A 20338-nucleotide genomic window follows, 5' to 3' on the forward strand; every position below is an offset into this window, starting at 1 on the left:
AGCACTATAACACTTCTTGGACTTCTGGCTAAGATCAAGCATAGAGATGGGGTTGCAGTATGTTGCCTAGGCTAGTCTCAAACTTCTGGGCTCAAGTTATCCTCCTGCCTTGGCCTCCCAAAGTGCTGGGATTACAGCTGTGAGCCACTGTGCCCGGTGACAGAGTTTTCTTAAAATAATTTACAACTTTCCTTTATAATATTCCTTTACACTGGTTATGCAGTATAATCACCGGGTAAGCTTAGGAAGAAAAGTCTGGGCCTTATCTAGTAAAATCAAGTCAGAATTTCTAACACTGGAGCATCAGTGGTTTCAAAATCACCCTAGGTGATTCTAGTGAGCATGGAGCCATACGCCACTGCTGGACTACACTGATTACCACATAGCTGCACATTAGAATTACCTATGAAAGCTTTCAAACATCTGACCCAGGCTCTAACCCAGACAAAGGAAGGCCGCCACAGGTGGTAGGGCCAGGCAGGAGTATTTATTGAATGCTCCCTAGATTGTCCAACCTCTTTAAATTGTTTACAAGAAATGAGGCAATTAAAAAATTCAGTTTCAGGCACCATTTTTTTCTTCCAGTGAACCAAGAGTATAACTTTGAGAACACTTGCTGTATTTAACTGTCAACCCTTTATTAGACAATTAGTTCAACTGAAGGGCATCTAATACTTCTTAATTCTGTGGATTGTGTTTAAGCAATTTAAAAGTTTCCTTTTTGATTTTGGAAAACCAAATGATATAGTACAGTTTTAATTTTAATGACTGTGTACAACACTTCTATTAACTTTACAAAGTATCTTTGGGTAATGTAAGATGCTAAAATTAAAAATTATCTCTTATCACTAGCCCCTCACAATACACCCCACTTACCACTAAAAAGCCCCCATCACAATGTGAAGCTTTTGCATTGGATATTGGAAGCCACAGAGGGTATTGGCTTGGGGGGATAACAGTTTTCCAGGAAGAGGCAAGAGTCATCAAAAACCAAAGCAAAACGAAAAAAAACCCCACAAATTTCCCAAATATTTTTGCACGAGAAAGCATGTAATTATGTCCTCCTGTCCTGTACAATAACTTCAGTAATCACACAGAATGAAAAAAGAGGCCGGTTGTGGTGGCTCATGCCTGTAATCCCAGCACTTTCAGAGGCCTAGGTCAGAGGACCGCTTCAGGCCAGGGGTTCCAGACCAGCCTGGGCAACACAGTGAGACCTCATCTCTATAAAAAAATTAAAAATTGGCTTCACATACTACTGTGTACCTATAGTACCAGCTCCTTGGGAGGCTGAGGCAAGAAGATCACTTGAGCCTGGAAGATCAAGGCTGCAGTGAGCCATAATCCCACCACCACACTCAGCCTGGGAGACAAAGCCTCAATAAAACAAAAAAAGAGAAGAGACTACTACCTGACCGGTGCAGTGGCTCACGCCTGTAATCCCAACACTTTGGGAGGCTGAGGCAGGTGGATCCCCTGAGGTCAGGAGTTTGAGACCACACTGGCCAATATGGTGAAACCCCACCTCTACTAAAAATACAAAAATTAATTGGGTTTGGTGGCACACACCTGTAATCACAGCTACTTAGGAGGCTAAGGCATGAGAATCTCTCAAAACTGGGAGGCGAAGGTTGCAGTGAGTGGAGATCATGCCATTGTACTCCAGCCTGAGTGAAAGAGCAAGACTCCATCTCAAAAAAAAATATATATATATGTATATATATGTATATATATATGTATATATATTATACATATACATATGTATATTATGGCAGCTAGTATATTATATATATGTATATATATGTATATATATACATATATATACATATATACATATATATACATATATACATATATATACATATATATACATATATACATATATATATATATATATACACACACATATATATAATATACTAGCTGCCAAACTCTTGTGCCTGGTAGACAGATTTCGAAGTGTAACTACTTTGGCCACTCACCTTATGAACTACCTCATCTTCTCAAGTTAACCAGTTATTGAATGTCATTCAAGAAACCATATCAGTTTTCTTAAGTTATAAACCAGTGCAGGCTTGAGATAATATATATTCAAAGTGCCTAGCACAAAGCCAACTTTAAATCAAAGCTGGCATAGATTCCTAGGAAGAACAAAAAATGTTATCTTGCATGAAGATGCAGCTCATGATTTGAGTATCTTTTTCCCTGTATTTTAAAAGATATTTTGAAACATGCCAAGCAAAATAGAATTTAAGTTCAAAATGAAACTATGTCACAGATTTCTCTGTGGGCCCAGATTTCAAATGGCAGAACTGCAGGAAAGTAGCAAACCAGAATAACACCTGGATTTCAACTTGAACCCTTTGTTCCAAGGAACCGAGTGTTTCAGTGTATGTTCAGCTCCCTTTAACCTCAAAGCTCCTTACTGAGATGTGGCATGAGTAATTTTCCTCTCTAGTGAGGAAAACCAAGTGGCTGGGCTAAGACATAACAGTTATGAGCAGAACTAGGAGCAGGAAACAGGGCACTAGAGCTGAGGTTCCCTATATTGCTGCTGGATGAGTTTTGGGGTTTAGGGTGAAGAAACACTTTATTCCCCAAACCAGCTGGATTAGCAGCTCTTATTTTTTTACTTATAAAAGGAAATAAGGCTGGGTCTGGTGGCTCATGCCTGTAATCCCAGGACTTCGGGAAGCTGAGGCGGCCAGATCACCAGGTCAGGAGTTCGAGACCAACCTGGCCAAGATGGTCCCCATCTCTACTAAAAATACAAAAATTAGCTGGGCATGGTGGCAGGCGCCTGTAATCCCAGCTTGGGAAGCTGAGGCAGGAGAACTGCTTGAACCCGGAGGCGGAGATTGCAGTAAACTGAGATTGCACCACTGCACTCCAGCCTGGGTGACAGACTAACACTCTATCTCAGGGGGAAAAAAAAAGGGAAATAAATCCATCAAGATGCTGGGGGAGAGTGGCATTGTGAGACAGGTAATTCCCCCTTCCTGGTAATGGTGGGGTTGTTTTGTTTTGTTTTGAGATGGTGTTTCGCTCTGTCACCCAGGCTGGAATGCAGTGGTGCAATCTCAGTTTACTGCACCTCTGCCTCCCAGGTTCAACTGATTCTCCTGCCTCAGCCTCCCAAGTAGCTGGGATTACAGGCATGCACCACCACACCCAGCTAATTTTTGTGGGTTTTTTTTGTTTTTTTTTTGAGACGGAGTCTTGCTCTGTTGCCCAGGCTGGAATGCAGTGGCGCAATCTCGGCTCACTGCAAGCTCCGTCTCCCAGGTTCATGCCATTCTCCTGCCTCAGCCTCCCGAGTAGCTGGGAATACAGGTGCCCGCCACCACGCCCAGCTAATTTTTTGTAGAGATGGGGTTTCACCGTGTTAGCCAGGATGGTCTCGATCTCCTCAAATCGTGATCCGCCTACCTCGGCCTCCCAAAGTGCTAGGATTACAGGCGTAAGCCACTGCACCCGGCCTAATTTTTGTATTTTTAATAGAGATGGTGTTTCACCATGTTGGCCAGACTGGTCTCGAACTCCTGACCTCAAGTGATCCACCTGCCTTGGCCTCCCAAAGTGCTGGGATTACAGGTATGAGCCACCGCGCCCAGCCTATGGTGGGTTTTGCATACTCATGGGGCAGCCTGACAGCCTTTGGCAGTCCAGTCTCCTCCCTACTTCCAGAAAAATCTATTTTTTGCTATTGGGTCTTTTCAAAGTCTGAGTGGGTTGAAGGGTATATCGGTGAGGGATGCATTTTTCTCAGCATTTTTTTGAAACTACCAGTTACTCTTGCATAGTATTCCATCTCAAAAAGGAAGTAGCTACAAGTGGTAAGTCAAAGTTATTTATGAGGCTTATCAAGCTAATATCAGACTAATAAACACTTATTGACCAAAATATACAACCTCTACATAAGTCCTAGCCTATTAATGCTTTTAAAATTCAGAATTAGGTCGGGCGCAGTGGCTCACACCTGTAATCTCAACACTTTGGGAAGCCGAGGCAGGCAGATCACTTGAGGCCAGGAGTTCGAGACCAGCCTGGCCAACATGGCAAAACCCTGTCTCTACTAAAAATATGAAAATTAGCCAGATGTGGTTGACTCATGCCTGTAATCCAGATTCTTGGGAGGCTGAGGCATGAGAATCGGTTGAACCTGGGAGGCGGAGGTTGCAGTGAGCTGAGATTATGCCACTGTCTCAAAAAAATAAAATACAGAATCAAAACAGTAGACAGATGGTTTATTCATTTACTCCACAAAATGTAATGAGTGCTTACTATGTATCAGACATTGGTCTATGCACTGGAGTTAAGAAAGTAAATAAGATCTCGCTGCTCAATGGAATGTACATATTGGTGGAGGTGCAAGAACTGCACTCCTGAACTATATGCATGCTCTTTTTCTTTTCTTTTCTTTTCTTTTTTTGGGACGGAGTCTCGCTCTTGTCGCCCAGGCTGGAGTGCAATGGCGCAATCTAGGCTCACTTCAACCTCCGCCTCCCGGGTTCAAGTGATTCTCCTGCCTCAGCCTCCCAAATAGCTGGGATTACAGGCACCGCCACCACGCCCAGCTAACTTTGTGTGTGTGTATTTTTAGTAGAGACAGAGTTTCACCATGTTGGCTGAGCTGGTCTCAAACTCCTGACCTCAGGTGATCCGCCCACCTCAGCCTCTCAAACTGCTGGGATTACAGGTGTGAGCCACCGTGCCTGGCCACACACCCTTTTTATTATAACAACAGTAAAATGAAATCCTTCTTTTATATTTAATAAGCTGAAAGTGTGTTACTGCCAAAAGCAACAGCTGAGCACTAACTACACACAACTTAAAAGCATTAGACTGCCGGGTGTGGTGGCTCACACCTGTAATCCCAGCACTTTGGGAGATTAAGGCAGGCAGATCACGAAGTCAAGAGATCGAGACCATCCTGGCCAACAGGGTGAAACCCTGTCTCTGCTAAAAATACAAAAATTAGCTGGGCATAGTGGCGGGGGCCTGTAGTCCCACCTACTCGTGAGGCTGAAGCAGGAGAATCACTTGAACCTGGGAGGCGGAGGCTGCAGTGAGCTGAGATCGTGCCACTGCACTCCAGCCTGGGCGACAGAGTAAGCCTCCGTATCAAAAAGCATCAGACTTGTTAGAAGTATCACTTACAAGTGATAGATGACAGGTGAGATAGAGAAGAAACCTTATGATCACAAAGTTATTCTACCTACATGTTTATACTTCAAGGATCTAAGCAAGTTTCCACAATACACATTTATTTAAATTAGCAGTTCTATCATGCAAAAAATCCAGCAGCATAATAGGAAGATGTAAAATGTGAAGGGATGCTCTTCAATTTTAGAGACTGAAGCTTCTCAGATCTTCCCACTGCTTTGTTACTCAAAGTATGGCCCGCAAATCAGGGGAATCCAAATTTCCTGGGAACTTGTTAGAAATACACAATCGCAGAACCCACTCCAGACTTATGAATCAGAATCTGCATTTTAACAAATCCCACAAGATTTTTATTATATTTGTACGTTAAAGTGTAGGAAGGCCAGGCATGGTGGCTCACACCTGTAATCCCAGCACTTTGGGAGGTTGAGGCGGGTGGATCACCTGAGCTCAGGAGTTCGAGACCAGCCTGGCCAACATATAGTGAAATCCCGTCTCTAATAAAAATACAAAAATTAACTGGGTGTAGTGACGCATGCCTGTAGCTCCAGCTACCTGGGAAGCTGAGGCAGGAGAATTGCTTAATCCCGGGAGGGGGAGGTTGCAGTGAGCCGAGATCGTGACACTTCACTCCAGCCTGGGTGACAGAGCGAGACTCTCTCTCTTTTTATTTTTCTTTTTGAGACGGAGTCTCACACTGTCACCCAGGCTGGAGTGCAGTGGCGCGATCTCGGCTCACTGCAAACTCCACCTCCCGGGTTCATGCCATTCTCCTGCCTCAGCCTCCTGAGTAGCTGGGACTATAGGCGTCCGCCACGACGCCCAGCTAATTTTTTGTATTTTTAGTAGAGATGGGGTTTCACCGTGTTAGCCAGGATGGTCTCCATCTCCTGACCTCGTAATCCGCCCGTCTCGGCCTCCCAAAGTGCTGGGATTACAGGCATGAGCCACCGTGCCTAGCCGAGACTCCCTTAAAAAAAAAAAAAAAGTGTAGGAAAATTGTTTCATACTATGTGGATTAAAATTAATTTGGGAATGGGCTCCTACAGGCCAAATCTGGGATAATTTCAGCACCAAAATAATTAAATATAGTAATGAACTATAAACCATTGAAAAAATAGGAATTTGTGAGTGTACGCTGTTAATAAGTAAGTAAATAAAAAGGGAAGAAGGGAGTCCTCTTATATTGAAGTGCCCATTCCTGACTGGCAAAGTTGGGAAATCATTGTTCTGTAACAGTAACAACTAGCTCAGGCAAAAATCATCAATGGATGCAAAATCGAGGGGGAAATTTGAATTAGGAGAAGGATTTGAATGATTTTTTAAAATGTCTCCCCACAGACTGGTTATTAGTTATAAGGGGGAGAAAACATAAATATATGTGTTGTGGTGAAATCAGTTGGCGTCTAGATAGGCTGTCAAAACAAACATCACCAGTAAGGGACACATGGCTGTGGTCTGACTCCAGATATGACACTCTGAGGCTTACACATCAACTTTTGTTGCACACATGGAAAACATCCTACAGCATCAATAAGTAATGGTAAGGGGGTGCAACAGTATGAAACATCATACAACCTAAGGATTCTAGCAAGTTTTCTTATGACAGGGATCTAATTAAAAAATACATTCAGCCTACAGAAATAATGGAAGCACATGAGAGACAAACATCATTCTCCAAAATGGAACAATTCTATTAAACAACTTATGACAAAACGGAAAGAATATATATAAGAAATAAAAGTTGACTGAAGATAGTAACTGAGATTGCTGGATCAGAGATGGACATGATGGGGGAAAAAAAGAAATTACACAAGGCCTAAAAGGGTTCAGCACAGTGCCTGATGCATAATAAATATTTTTAAATTATTGGTCATTATGTTAGAAAAAAGAAAAAAACTAAAGTGGACACTTCTTTGTATGATGGTTCCCAAATCTGGGTCTGTATCACAATACACTTAAAAGTGCAAAATACACAAAGAGCAGATTCGTGTAGGCCTACTCACAATCTCCAGGGGGTTACCATGTACCCCGATAAGGACACTTCATCTCTGTGGTATTCTTCTCAAAAATCCAACAACCCCAGCCTAGATGAATCCAAAATGAGTGACATTCAACAAAATACCTTAGTCTCAAAACTGTCAAGGTCTTACAAACAAGGCAAGACTGAGCAACTATCGCAGGCCAGAAGAGACATCATGATTAAATGCAGTGTGGGATCCTGGATCGGATCCTGAACACAAATAGGACATTATGAGAAAAACTGGTGAAATCTGAATACCAGTTGGAGTTTAGGGTAATGTGATATTCACAGCATTTGGAGCTACGTACCTAACATTCATAACATAGTAACACACCAGTGTTGGTTTCTAAGCTATATCAAATGTACCATGGTAGTATATTACCCTTAGGAGAAACTGGGTGAAGGGTATATAGAAATGACTGTCTTTGCAAATCTATAATTCTAAAATTCTATTCTGTAATTCTGAAATTCTTCTTAAATAAAAACTTTTCAACCTGATGAGAGGAAGTAGAAAAAAAATCTTTATGAAAAAGAAAATCCAGGAATAGACTCTAGGTACCCATATTACAAGTTTTTCAAGTGATTTGATACATACAAATTCACTGCAGTCTTGGTCAACGGTGTTATTAAATTATAAAATTTGTGAGATAATGAGGCTCCCTGTGTTGGCTGAGACCTATGAAAGGCTTGGGCATCTTCCATATTAGATCTAAGTTAATCAATCCCTGAAACCAAAATGAAAACTGCGAATTATGGCTACCAAGAGCTTCTTAGCTGTTAGAGAAGCATGGATACTGACAAAAGCAAAAATAATTTTCAATGTATTATTAAAGTATCAGCATCTATTGCAATGATTTAACACTATTGAAAAGCATTTTCATTTAGATGATGCCTCTCACATGATGTACTTTCAGGGACTGTCATTTAATCCACTTTATAGTCACTTAAGTATTCAAGTATGTTTGCCTGAAAACAAAGGCAACTTGTTGAAACATTTCAAATGCGTTTTATATTACTATTACATGTAAATGTGAAACTTGTTCTATTTGTGAGAATCATTATGTATGTAAAAATTCAAGGATAATTATCAATTTTTAAAATTCCACATTCTTCTTAAACTTACTCTTCCGCACAATCTTTCAAAATTTTCCTTAGAGAAATGAATAACACCTGGTTCTGGTCTGCATTGAATTAAGCTATTTAGATTTTATGGATCAGATAAGACCCAGTTAAGAATCCAGTAGTTCTGAACCAGTTTGAAAAGGAAGTTATAACACAAAAAGATCAACTAACTAAACACTGACCACAGAGTTTTTGGGAAACCGTCAAAGAAACTGAGAAATTTAATGTAATATATGAATTGCTTAAAGCCCTTACCCCCTGAACTTGGAACTCAGTACATCTAAATTAGGACCCAAGAACTGCATTTTCAAAAGGCCCTGCTGGTGACTCAGATGCAGATCTTCCAAGGGTTACATCTGGAGCATTGGCATGGGGCCAAGAATACAGGCTTGAAATCAGAAAGACCTGGATGCAAATTTTGACTCTGCAAATTTTTACCTATGCAGCACACAACAAACTACTCCTTTAATCACTGAAAAACTACTAATACCTACTACAGGCTATGCACTTTACTTTTCTAAGCCTCTATTTCCTTATCTATGAAATTGAAGGTTTGTAAGAAGTAAATGAAATAATATATGTAAAACACTCAGCTCAGTACATGGACTACAATAAGCAGTCAGTGTTAGCTGTGATTACCATTAGCATCCCTTGTAAGTTTCAATGGCCATCAGAAACTGGCCATCAAAATAGATTACATGAAATAAAACAGCTTTCACTAGAGAAACGACAAAAAGTTAAACTCTGCCCTCAGACGCAAAAGCTTCATTCTGGCAGGAAATTCTTATGTCCCTTGCTATTCAGTGACAAAGAATATGGCTCTATGGTAGTCTGGACAGTATGAATCACAAAATGACTCACAATATTTCATAAAGTCATCATTAAACTGATTTTAAGGTGAAGGAGTGCAGCTATAGATAGCAAAAAAGTGTAAAAAGAAAATCTGCACTATACTAGATTTCTCTTTTTATAAAGTCAAAACTAAATAATGACCAGGCACGGTGGCTTATGCCTGTAATCCCAGAACTTTGGAAGGCCAAAACGGGAGGATCACTTGAATTCAGGAATTCAAGACCAGCCTGGACAATACGGCAAAACCCCATCTCTACTAAAAATACAAAAAATTAGCTGGGTGCGGTGGCGCATGCTGTAGTCCCAGCTACCCAGGAGGCTGAGGTGGGAGGAGGATCACCTGAGCCTGGGAGGTCAAGGCTGCAGTGAGCCAAGATGACGCCACTGCACTCGAGCCTGGGTGACAGAGTAAGATCCTGTCTCAAAAAAAAAAAAAAAAAACCACTGTAAATTATGAGATGAGCAGGTACTGTCAAACCAAAGAGAAAACTAACATTGCATTAAACATTATTAACTGGAAGGAGTGCAGTTAACACTAGCAATGACTCAGGGCTACGTTGCCAAATGAACACAAGTGTTTGAAAACGAATTATATAATAAACAAGCACAAAAAAACTCCACTGAAACTAAAATTAGCAAACGAAAATTCCCAAAATGATTCATAAACAATTATATGTTAGGTTATATATCCTAATGTGTTAGAACATCACCAATGTGCAAATAGATAATAATAAACATCCGTTGTTCTGTTTGTTCACACCAGAAATAATCCCTGAATTCATAAAATGTCTGTGGGCTAAATACTGGGCAAAGGCCAGGTACGGTGGCTCACACCTATAATTCCAACACTTTGGGAGGCCAAGGCAGGAGGATCACTTGAGGCCACGAGTTTGAGACCAGCCTGGGCCACAAAGTGAGACCCCATCTCTACAAAAACATCAAAAAAATGAGTGGGGCATAGTAGTGCACACCTGTGGTCCCAACTATTTGCGAGGCTAAGGCAGGAAGATCGCTTGAGCCCAGGAGTTTGAGGTTACAGTGAGCTACGATTGTACCACTGCACTCCAGCCTAGACAACAGAGTGAGAGCCTGTCTCAAAATAATAATAATAATTATTATTATTACTGGACAGAGAAGGTGGGGCAGCACACAACATTTGGACTTAGGTTTGAGTTCAGATACCACCAGTTACCAGGAGTGTGACATAGGCCAAGAGTCTTAACAGATCTGTTCTTCAGTAACTTCATCTTATATTGTGAATTATAATAATACTACCAAACCAGCAGACTATAACAAGTCAAATGATTTACTAATGGAACACCACGCATGTATATCAAATGCATGCAATATTCAGGGATTAGTATTTTGAGATGGAAAGCAGTCATTTTAATCAGTTATTAAATCACCTTTGGGCAAAGAAAGATAGAAAAAGTAGTTTAAAAATCAAATGAGAAAAAGAAAAGAAAGGAGAATGCTTGTAAAGTTTTTTCTTACTGCTTAACCAAAGGTAGATCAGTGTATGTAAGTAGACCACAGAAAAAATCTTAAATTTTAAAAAATCCTAGATTTCAAATAATTCACTGATTTATGTTTCAATGTCACTAAATATTTTACTTTTATACATACTTACTTGTAAAAATAAGTAACGGGGCAGTACACTGTCAAATGAAGGGCTGAGATATACTGGTTCTGTCATTCTTATGCCCATGCCTCTGAAAAATAGGAAATCTAACATTAGTCTGTATAAATTCCATGGTCTATACAAACTATGTTTCCAGAAACATTCTCCAATAGCCTGTCAAACATAAGATGCTCTGTCTTTTTAAGAACTATTTTGGCTCAAGCCTGTAATCCCAGCACTTTGGGAGGCAGAGGTGGGAGGATCACTTGAGGTCAGGAGTTCAAGACCAGCCCGACCAACATGGAGAAACCCTGTCTCTACTAAAAATACAAAAAATTAGCCAAGCGTGGTGACAGGTGCCTGTAATCCCAGCTCCTCAGGAGGCTGAGACAGGAGAATCACTTGAACCTGGGAGGCAGAGGTTGCAGTGAGCCAAGATCGCGCCATTGCACTCCAGCCTGGGCGTCAAGAGTGAAACTCCGTCTCAAAAAAAAAGAACTCTCTTTATTAAACAACAAAATACATAAAGTAGTCCTGTGAATTGTTTTTGAATTTTTACCTGCAGAATACGAAGCCATCAGAACTAAAAAGGAAAAAGTTACATAAATTTTTCATTTAAGCACAAATGTGTTTCTGTAGAGATTTGAACAGACTAAAAAGCAAATACCACCTCATTCTTTACTACTTCCTGTCAGCTCTTTATAGAATAATTGCCTGGTACTGACACAATCCCAAGGATAACCTTTTCCACCTTTGTCCCATTTTAGGAGTGGCATTGAAAATGACCAGAGCAGGAAGGGCCAGGACTCAGATGGCCTGGTGGAGAATGACTCATCAAGACAAACATCACAATCTCAGAGATGTTGTCAGAGGCTACTGAAGCAGAGAAAGAACACGCAAATCCTGTCAGACAAAGCCAAGCCTGGCCTTGTGTGTCAGGCCAAAGCAGACAAAGCAAGCGAAAGGAGAAATCTGGAGAAATCCAAAGAGTTCCGGGGATTAGGACGGCACAGAAAAAAGTATAGTCTCATTAAAAGGGAAGTATAAAAATCAGGATTTAAGCCGGCACAGTGGCTCATGCCTGTAATCCCAGCACTTTGAGAGACTGGCACAGGAGGATCACTTGAGGTCAGAAGTTTGACACCAGCCTGGGCAACATCTCTACATAAAATTTAAAAAATTACAAAGGCATGGTGGAGTGTACCTGTAGTCAGTCCCGGCTACTCGGGAGACTGAAATGGAGGGATCCCTTGAACCCAGGAGTTGGAGGATGCAGTGAGTTAGCATCCCGCCACTGCACTCCAGCCTGGGCAACGAGCATCCAAATACATAAAATTTAAAAAAAAAATTTTTTTTTAAATCATAACTTATACCTAGTTTAAGGGTACAATCCAAGGAGAGTCCCATTAGGACTCCATTAGGATGAGCAAAGATAAAGTCTTAGAAGCAGTATGGCAGACAAGTTCATAGCTAGCTTATGGAACAGTTTATGAGTTGATCTTGGCAGACATGCATCTACATGCATGTGTAGATAGATGGTGTGTACTCTATCTAATGTTGACAGGATAAGTTTATGTTGGTCTTTAGAGTAAAATAACGTCAGTAGATACCTGTGGACTATTACTGCAATGGTATGACTATAAACTCCCCTCGGTTTTGTTGTTGGTTTTATTTATTTATTTTTAGACACAGGATCTCACTCTGTCACGCAGGCTGGAGCGCAGTGGCACAATCATAGCTCACTGCAGCCTCTAACTACTGGGTTCAAGTGATCCTCCCAACTTAGCCTCCCCAGTAGCTGGGACTACAGGCACACACCACCATGCCAGGTAAGTGTGTGTGTGGACAGAGTCTCACTATGGTGTGTGTGTGTGTGTGTGTCTGTGTGTGTACAGTCTCACTATGTTGCCCAGACTGGCATCAAACACCTAGACTCAAGTGATCCTCCTGCCTTAGCTTCCGGAGTTCCTGGAATAACGGGTATGAGCCACCATGCCTGGCGCCCTCAGTTCTAACAGCCTTTAGCATACAATAAATGCTGACTCCTTTTCTTCCTCTTCTCATCCCTTTACTACCTTACTCATTTGTTTACCACCTGAAATCCATGAATGTACACTTTTAATCAGAGGTAAAACTCAGTTGCTGCTCCAGTCAGGACCAAATCAAACCACTGTATCCACTTCCAAGGCAAATATCCCCTGCTCCTGAGCAGAAAATATACAAACAAAGCTTCTGAAATGTCACTGACTCACATTTGAAAGCCAGTCCTGGCTGGGTGTGGCGTCTCATCTTAGCACTTTGGGAGGCCAAGGTGGAGAACTGCTTGAGACCAGAATTCAAGACCAGACTGGGCAACATGGCAAGACCCCCATTTCTATGAAAAAAAAGTTAAAATATCAGCTGATCATGGTGTCATGTGCCTATAGTACTAGCTACTCAGAGGCTGAAGTAGGAGGATCACTTGAGCTCAGTAATTCAAGGTTATAGTGAGCTTTCATCACACCACTCCAGCCTTAATGACAGAGCGAGACCCTATTTCTAAAAGAAAAAAGCAAAGTCAGTCCTTTGTTGTGACACCTGGTACTCTTACCTTGATCAATACCCAGGATCTACAACTATTATTGAATATCTTGAATTCCATAGTCTGATCACTCCATAATTTAAATGACTTTCTGACTTGCAGGACTCCAGTCCTCTAAAAAATACTGAAACTTGAAAATGTTCATGCCTGTCTTCCTAACTCAGTTCCTAACTACTACTTTAGATTCTGGTGCTCTTCGACTATCTCCTTCTGACCACACCTACCAGAACAAGTGAGTGCTATAAATCACTGAACTTAACATAACGAAGAATAATTTAAGCCAATTATTATTCAGGTATGAGATTACATGTTTCTTTAAAAAATACTTTTGTAGCCACATATCTCCATATAATAATGCAAAGTACAAGATTGCGTATGTTAATACAGTCTGTTAGTAAATTAATCTGCCTCCGTGAATCTATGAATGATTCAACCCACCTGGAATTCAAGAAAGCAAAGGACTCAAATTCACTAACTGAATAGCAATTGTACCATTAGTTGTGTTGGTTTAAAATTTTTTAAGGAATATAAATAAGAAACAGGGTGTACATGTAGCATTTCTGTTATAGCAGCCTGCTTCTTCCACCGGAAGAGACAAAACTTCCAACAGTATAACTGAATAAATTGAGTTTAAAAACCAATTTTTTTTTCTTTTTTTTGAAATTCTGAAGTCTCACTGTGTCACCCAGGCTGGAGTGCAGTGGTGCAATCTTGGGCTCACTGCAACCCCCCGGGTTCAAGCGATTCTCCTGCCTCAGCATCCTGAGTAGCTGCGATTACAAGCACCTACCACCACACCTAGCTTATTTCTGTATTTTTAGTATAGATGGGCTTTCACAGTGTTGGCCAGGCTGGTCTCGAACTCCTGACCTCAAGTGATCCGCCCACCTTGGCCTCTCAAAGTGCTGGAATTACAGGAGTGAGCCACCACGCCCGGCCAAAGGGTGGCTGAAAGTTGGTTGCCTCCTAACTTCCACCAACAAAAAATTATTCAGAACATTGTTCAGAAAACATTATTCAGCACGATAACTGGAACAACATCAAATAACCTAAAAGAATGAAAAGTATACCATTAACAATGAACTAATGGAGGCAGTCAAAATATCAATTACCAATTACAGGTCCAAAGATAAACACAGCAGATATATGCACATAATCTTTATATTCATGAAGCCTTCTAAAAAGAATAAAATCTTTGTTCTTGGACATTTGGAAAGTGCTGCTACCTAGATCTAGGGAATCCAAAAGTCAACTTCTTCAGAAGAACGAATGAATTTCAATTACAAACCCAAATTGTTGCAACATGAAAAACTGTTCCACCAATCAGGGATATCGTCCAATTCTAAAGGGAGAAATTCACAGCTTTCAGCATGTCTATGTCAGCCTTGAACTTTGGAGTAATGGAGCTGTCCACAGAACTCAAAAAGCCTGAAAAAACTAAGTAAAATAAGAGCCTGGATTTTTCCACCAATTTATTTAGGGCCACTAGCAACCAGGAATGATTTAGAACAGACTATATTTTAATTTAGTTTGAACAAACCTAAACATTCATTTTTAAACACAAATATTCATGTGAGTGCTAGGTTTCTGGTAAAATTTATTTTTAATTAAAAAATATGTTTAATTTATATTAAAATCTAACTTTTTCTGACAAATAAGAATGTTAAAAATGATCTGGATAGATCATCTAATTCTTTCTCCATCATAATGCACTGTTTTTCAAAGATGCAAAATATTTTGAAAAAAATAAAATTCAGAAGGACAAGTAAAATTATTTGACAATTAAAATGTAACTGGTTGCTTAATGAGGCTCTTTAATTTGATCAGTTACCCTTTTTGACCAAACATCATGGAAATATGGGTTTAAACAATTTTTTTCCAGTTGGATTTATACCAAAAAAAAAAATTTCATATAATGCAACTAGATACATTTTACATTATTTTAAATTTTCATTGACCCACAAAAAGGATGCTGATTTCCCCAAAGCACCTGATGACATACTTCAGTTCAGGTAATCCACTGAAGATTTCTTTGCGGCTTAGTTCAGAAATCCCATTTCCAAGAAATACTTTTGTTCCATCAAATTTTTTGGCTCCTTTCTTACATTTTCCTTTAATATCAGAGTATACAGAAATAACATCTCCAGCTTTCATAACTAGAGAAAGAAGAAAATCAGATTACACTGATTTATACTTTGGCAGAAGAATCGTGAAAATTCTTTGAGCTAGATCGGTGATCTCTAGAGGCATCAATAGTGGGCATGAAGCAGTTCAAACTGGCTCATTACCTCAATCTTTAATAGAAAATCTGACTTTTTACTTTAAAATATTCCGTAACAATAAAACTCACTAAAGAATCTTTTTCAGTGAAAACAAAGAAATAAAATAGCTTCAAAACATCCTACCCTCAACTGGAAATCTGAAGCTGAGCCAAATTATTTCCCCCAAGCCTTAAAAGATTTCTTATAAATCTTGACATCTCAGCTCAAACCTCAAAGTTCTAAGTTTCCTTCAAAAGGACTGTTCAAAAATGTACCCTAAAATCCTTCAAAGAAATATTTCTAAATCCCATAACCCTGTTTGTATTTGCTATTTTGATGTGACAGCACAATTAAGGCAGAGACTTTAATGATAAGCATATATAGTCATTCATATATATATACATACACACACATATATAGGCACACATATATACGTGTGTGTATATCCTTAGAATACCTTTTACAGTATACAGTGTACAGAGTTGCTTTATATGGCTGATTAAATCCAGTTTGTATAGGCATTTATTTTCTGTAACAACTCTCAGTGTTATTTATAATGGGAAATTATATTCCACTTCCAAAAAACATTTTTAAACCTAATCTATCATAAATTTATTTGGTCTATTACCTGACAACAATAGTGAACAGCCTATTAGCTAGAGCTAAGAGAACTGTTAAAATCATGTAGATCAGATGTCAACACACTTTTCCTGTAAAGGGCAAATAAATATTTTAGGCTTTGTAGCCACATAAGTTCTCTGTGGCATATTCTTCTTTATATGCGTATCTTTTCACAACATTTTAAAAAGGAAAAAACCATTCTTAGCTTATGGGCCACACATAAACAGACATGAGCCAGACTTGGCCAGGAGGTAGTAGTTGACCCAATTCTGATACAGATCAAATTATTCATTTCAAGGACACCATAACTGAGGCCCAGAGACGGAATACGTTTTCTACAGATGAAAGCAATTGTTTCTTGATTTCAAGTCCAATAAGGTACCACTGAACCACAGTGACTAACTTACTAAGCATATGCAACACAGGTATGTCGCCAACTGGGTGAATACATTAAGAGTATCAAGTTTCATCCCAATGTTCAGATTCCAGGTTCTGGATGTTCTCTCACTAATGACACAACAGCTTTCTGAGGTTTTAAGGCAATGCAGTCAAGAAAACAAAACAGAAGTTCACTGACGTACTCTATTTATCAGTAATGATCCACTAAAACAACCATCATCAAATACATCCTTATTTGGACGGAAAAAAAAAAAAAACCATCAGAAAACCTTATATGATGACTAGTTTGTTAGTCCTTACTGGATAAAACCCTAAATGCAAAGCTGGAAAAATACCCGACCAAGAAAAATTTGGAATATATCTTAGTGACAAATCAATAAATTTTCCATTTGAAAATGCACATAAATTTTAGAGAACCTTAAAGACAAATCTAAACATTATACTTACATTTTGATGCTGACACAATTCCTGGGGCATAGACATGGGCTCCTCTTAAAACTGCATTGCCACACTGGGCTCCAACAATGGCTTCACACTGTTGTTTTTTAATATTCTTTCTAGAAATGTAAGACACAACAAGTTTAATAGTAACATACCTCCAATGCCTACCAATTTTTCCCGTGTTCTATCTGAACTCTAATGCCTCTTTAGTCTTAATTGTCCTGAATACATAAGAAAAAGCTGAAAAGAGAGGCATACATATAGAGGAAACAGGAAAAAACAGCAACACGAAGATGGGCACTTGAGAGGAAAAAAAAATAAAGAGGTCCATCTGCTGGAAGGCAATAAAGTGGCACCAGAAATTGCTTAATCATTTAACAAGCATTACTGCTTATCATAGCATTAGGAGAAAAATAGACTTTCTCTGTCTTCAAAGACTAAAATAGAAAAATACACAAGGAATTACAAAAACATTTCTAAAGTGGTAAATTGTTGCATGGTAAATTATGAATAATTTAAACAAGACAGGAAAAGAAGATAAGTCTTTTTTCCTTCCTTTGCTGCCCAACCTTTTTGAGTCTTTTCCAATTTCTCACATTCATTTCTTAGACCACTAAAATCTGTATTACTTCTAACACTCAGGGTTCCAAAGATCAGGGACCCAATGTGATCAGCCCTAAATAAAAACCCTTAACAATGAGTCTCTAATAAGCTTCCTTGGATGTGCTGTCACAACTCACTGCTGGGGGAATTAGGTGCATCCTGTCTTCAATTCCATGATCGCCAATTCATCAAATCTTACTAATTTTTCAGCTTTATACCCACTCCTTCCTGGTCCCAAACATTCTCATTGCTCATTCTCTGCCTACTTCTTAGAGGCTCTCCCCACCAGGTTCCAAAACATGCGACCATCTCTACTCACCTTGCATTCTATCCCTTGGCAATCTCATGATTTCAATAATCACTCACAAAAACAATCCACAAATTCTAATGTTTAGCCTTTCTAGTTTTTTTTTTTTTTTTTTTTGAGACCAAGTCTTTCTCTGTCACCCAAGCTGGAGTGCAGTGACGCAATCTTGGCTCACTGCAACCTCTGCCATCTGGGTTAAACTGATTCTCATGCCTCAGCCTCCTGAGTAACTGGGATTACAGGTGCTCGCCACCACACCTGGCTAACTTGTGTATTTTTAGTAGTGACAGGGTTTCACCATGTTGGCCAGGTGGGTCTCGAACTCCTGACCTCAGGTGATCCACCAGCCTCAGCCTCCCAAAGTACTGGGATTATAGGCATGAGCCACCACGCCCAGCTTAGACTCTTAATTAGTATTTCTAATTACCTACGGAGAGCTATATAGAGATGTCTCACAGTTACTTCAAACTCAACAAGTCCTAAACAATAATCAGTTTTCCCTCATCCATTCCTCCACTACTTGGCAGGATCCCAAATCTTTTCATCCTGTTTCCAATCTTGAATGAGACGTCATTATCTGCCCAGATAACCAAACTAGATGCCTCAGTGTTACGGTCTGGATGTGTCCCCCAATATTCATGTGCTGGCAACTTAATCCCTAGTGCAACAGTGTTGGAATATGAGGCCTATTGGGAGCTGTTCAGGTCATGAGTGCTCTGCCCTCATGAATGAATTAATGCTATAATAAAAAGGGCTTGCAGCAGTGAGTTTGCTTTCTCTTGCCCTTGTGCCCTCTACCATGTACAGATGCAGCAAGAAAGCCCTCACCAGATGCAAATGCCTCGATCTTGGACTTCGCATCCTCCAACACTACAAAAAACAAATTTATGTTCTTTATAAATTATCCAGTCTCAGGTATTCTGCTATAGCAGCAAAAAATAAACTAAGACACTCAACGTCATCTTAAAGTCCTCCTAAGCCTTCACATTGATTGATTTAGGAATCAAGCTATCTTCTAGTTCTGATAGGTCTTGTGGGCCTATCTCCTGATGTTGGACACATATCTCTTTGTGATTACTGAAATAGCTTCCTGCCTTTTACCACTGGTTTCAGATTTTCTCTGTCTTTGGTGTTCTGCAACTTCACTCTGAAGTATGTAGATATGAATCTACTTTTACTTTTGGCTTCAAGCTCACACTTCTTAAATTTTTCATCAGTGATAGAAATTCATGGTCATTACACTTGTGATTATTGTCTTTCCCCCATTATTCCTATTCTCTATACCTGAGACTCATTAAAAATATAAATGCTGGTCAGGTGCAGTGGCTCATGCCTGTAATCCCAGTACTTTTGGAGGCTGAGGTGGGTGGATCACATGAGGTTGGGAGTTCAAGACCAGCCTGACCAACATGAAGAAATCCCCGTCTCTACTAAAAATACAAAATTACCCAGGCATGGTGGCGCATGCCTGTAATCCCAGCTACTTGGAAGGCTGAGGCAGGAGAATCACTTGAACCCAGGAGGTGGAGGTTGCAGTGAGCCGAGATGGTGCCATTGCACTCCAGCGTGGGCAATAAGAGCAAAACTCCATCTCAAAAAAAAAAAAAAAAAAAAAAGAAACGTAAAGTGCTTTTTCATGACTCAATTTCACTTTCATATTTTTAATTTCTCTCTGCTGCATTCTAGATAATTTCCTAAGAGTCATCTCCTAATTCAAAAACTTTCTCATCAGTTGGGTCTAATCTGCTGTTTAATTCATTGTGTGAGTTTTTAATTTTAATGATAATTTATTTTTAGAAATTTGTTTTCAATTCTACCTTTTTATCCTTAGGGTCTTTTACGTTTTACTCTTTCATTTTTAATCATTTTAAGAAAACTGTTTTGTCTACACTCTGAACATGCCCGATCTCACCTGATCTTGGAAGAAAACTGTTTTTATAGTCTATGCCAGAGAGGTCTATTTGTTAAAAGTTCTGAGGGAAATCCAATCCTGCAGCTTATTATATATGCTGATTCTTACTCATAGTGGTTTGATTCCCAGTGTAGCTTTTAACAATGCCAAGTGTTTGGCTTGGACTGAATGAGTGCTGCTCCAGAGTGGTGTCACTTAGTTTTTGCCAAGTACCCAGGAATTGGCTTGGGACCAAACAGTTAATTTCCCAGTTTGCAGGTTCCAATTTAGGTTGCAGCAATTTGCATTCCAGACCTTTATGACGGAGGGAACTTACGGCTGCGCATTCTCAGAAACACATTTTTCTCCAACCTATATCCTAAGGCAAGAAAGACCTACTTTTAATTACTGCCTTGTAATGACTACTGGGTATTTCTCACCCTTACTATT

General features: G+C 39.7%; 1 protein-coding gene across 6 annotated transcripts in view; it reads right to left on the reverse strand.

The window, feature by feature from the left end:
• NSUN6 (NOP2/Sun RNA methyltransferase 6) overlaps window positions 1-20338 on the reverse strand; it is a 146460-nt gene that overhangs the window by 86246 nt on the left and 39876 nt on the right. For all 6 annotated transcript variants that reach the window (XR_010113228.1, XR_010113229.1, XR_010113230.1 and 3 more), the window contains 3 exons: window positions 17094-17203; window positions 15368-15521; window positions 10794-10875 (listed from right to left, as the gene is read on the reverse strand). Coding sequence is in view for 3 of the 6 variants with exons in the window: in XM_055092455.2 (XP_054948430.1) it covers window positions 10794-10875; window positions 15368-15521; window positions 17094-17203 (346 nt within the window). In the remaining 3 variants the exon portion in view is untranslated. The remainder of the gene's footprint in view (window positions 1-10793; window positions 10876-15367; window positions 15522-17093; window positions 17204-20338) is intronic.

This window comes from Pan paniscus, chromosome 8, assembly GCF_029289425.2.
Source record: "Pan paniscus chromosome 8, NHGRI_mPanPan1-v2.0_pri, whole genome shotgun sequence".
NCBI classification, from domain to species: domain Eukaryota; kingdom Metazoa; phylum Chordata; class Mammalia; order Primates; family Hominidae; genus Pan; species Pan paniscus.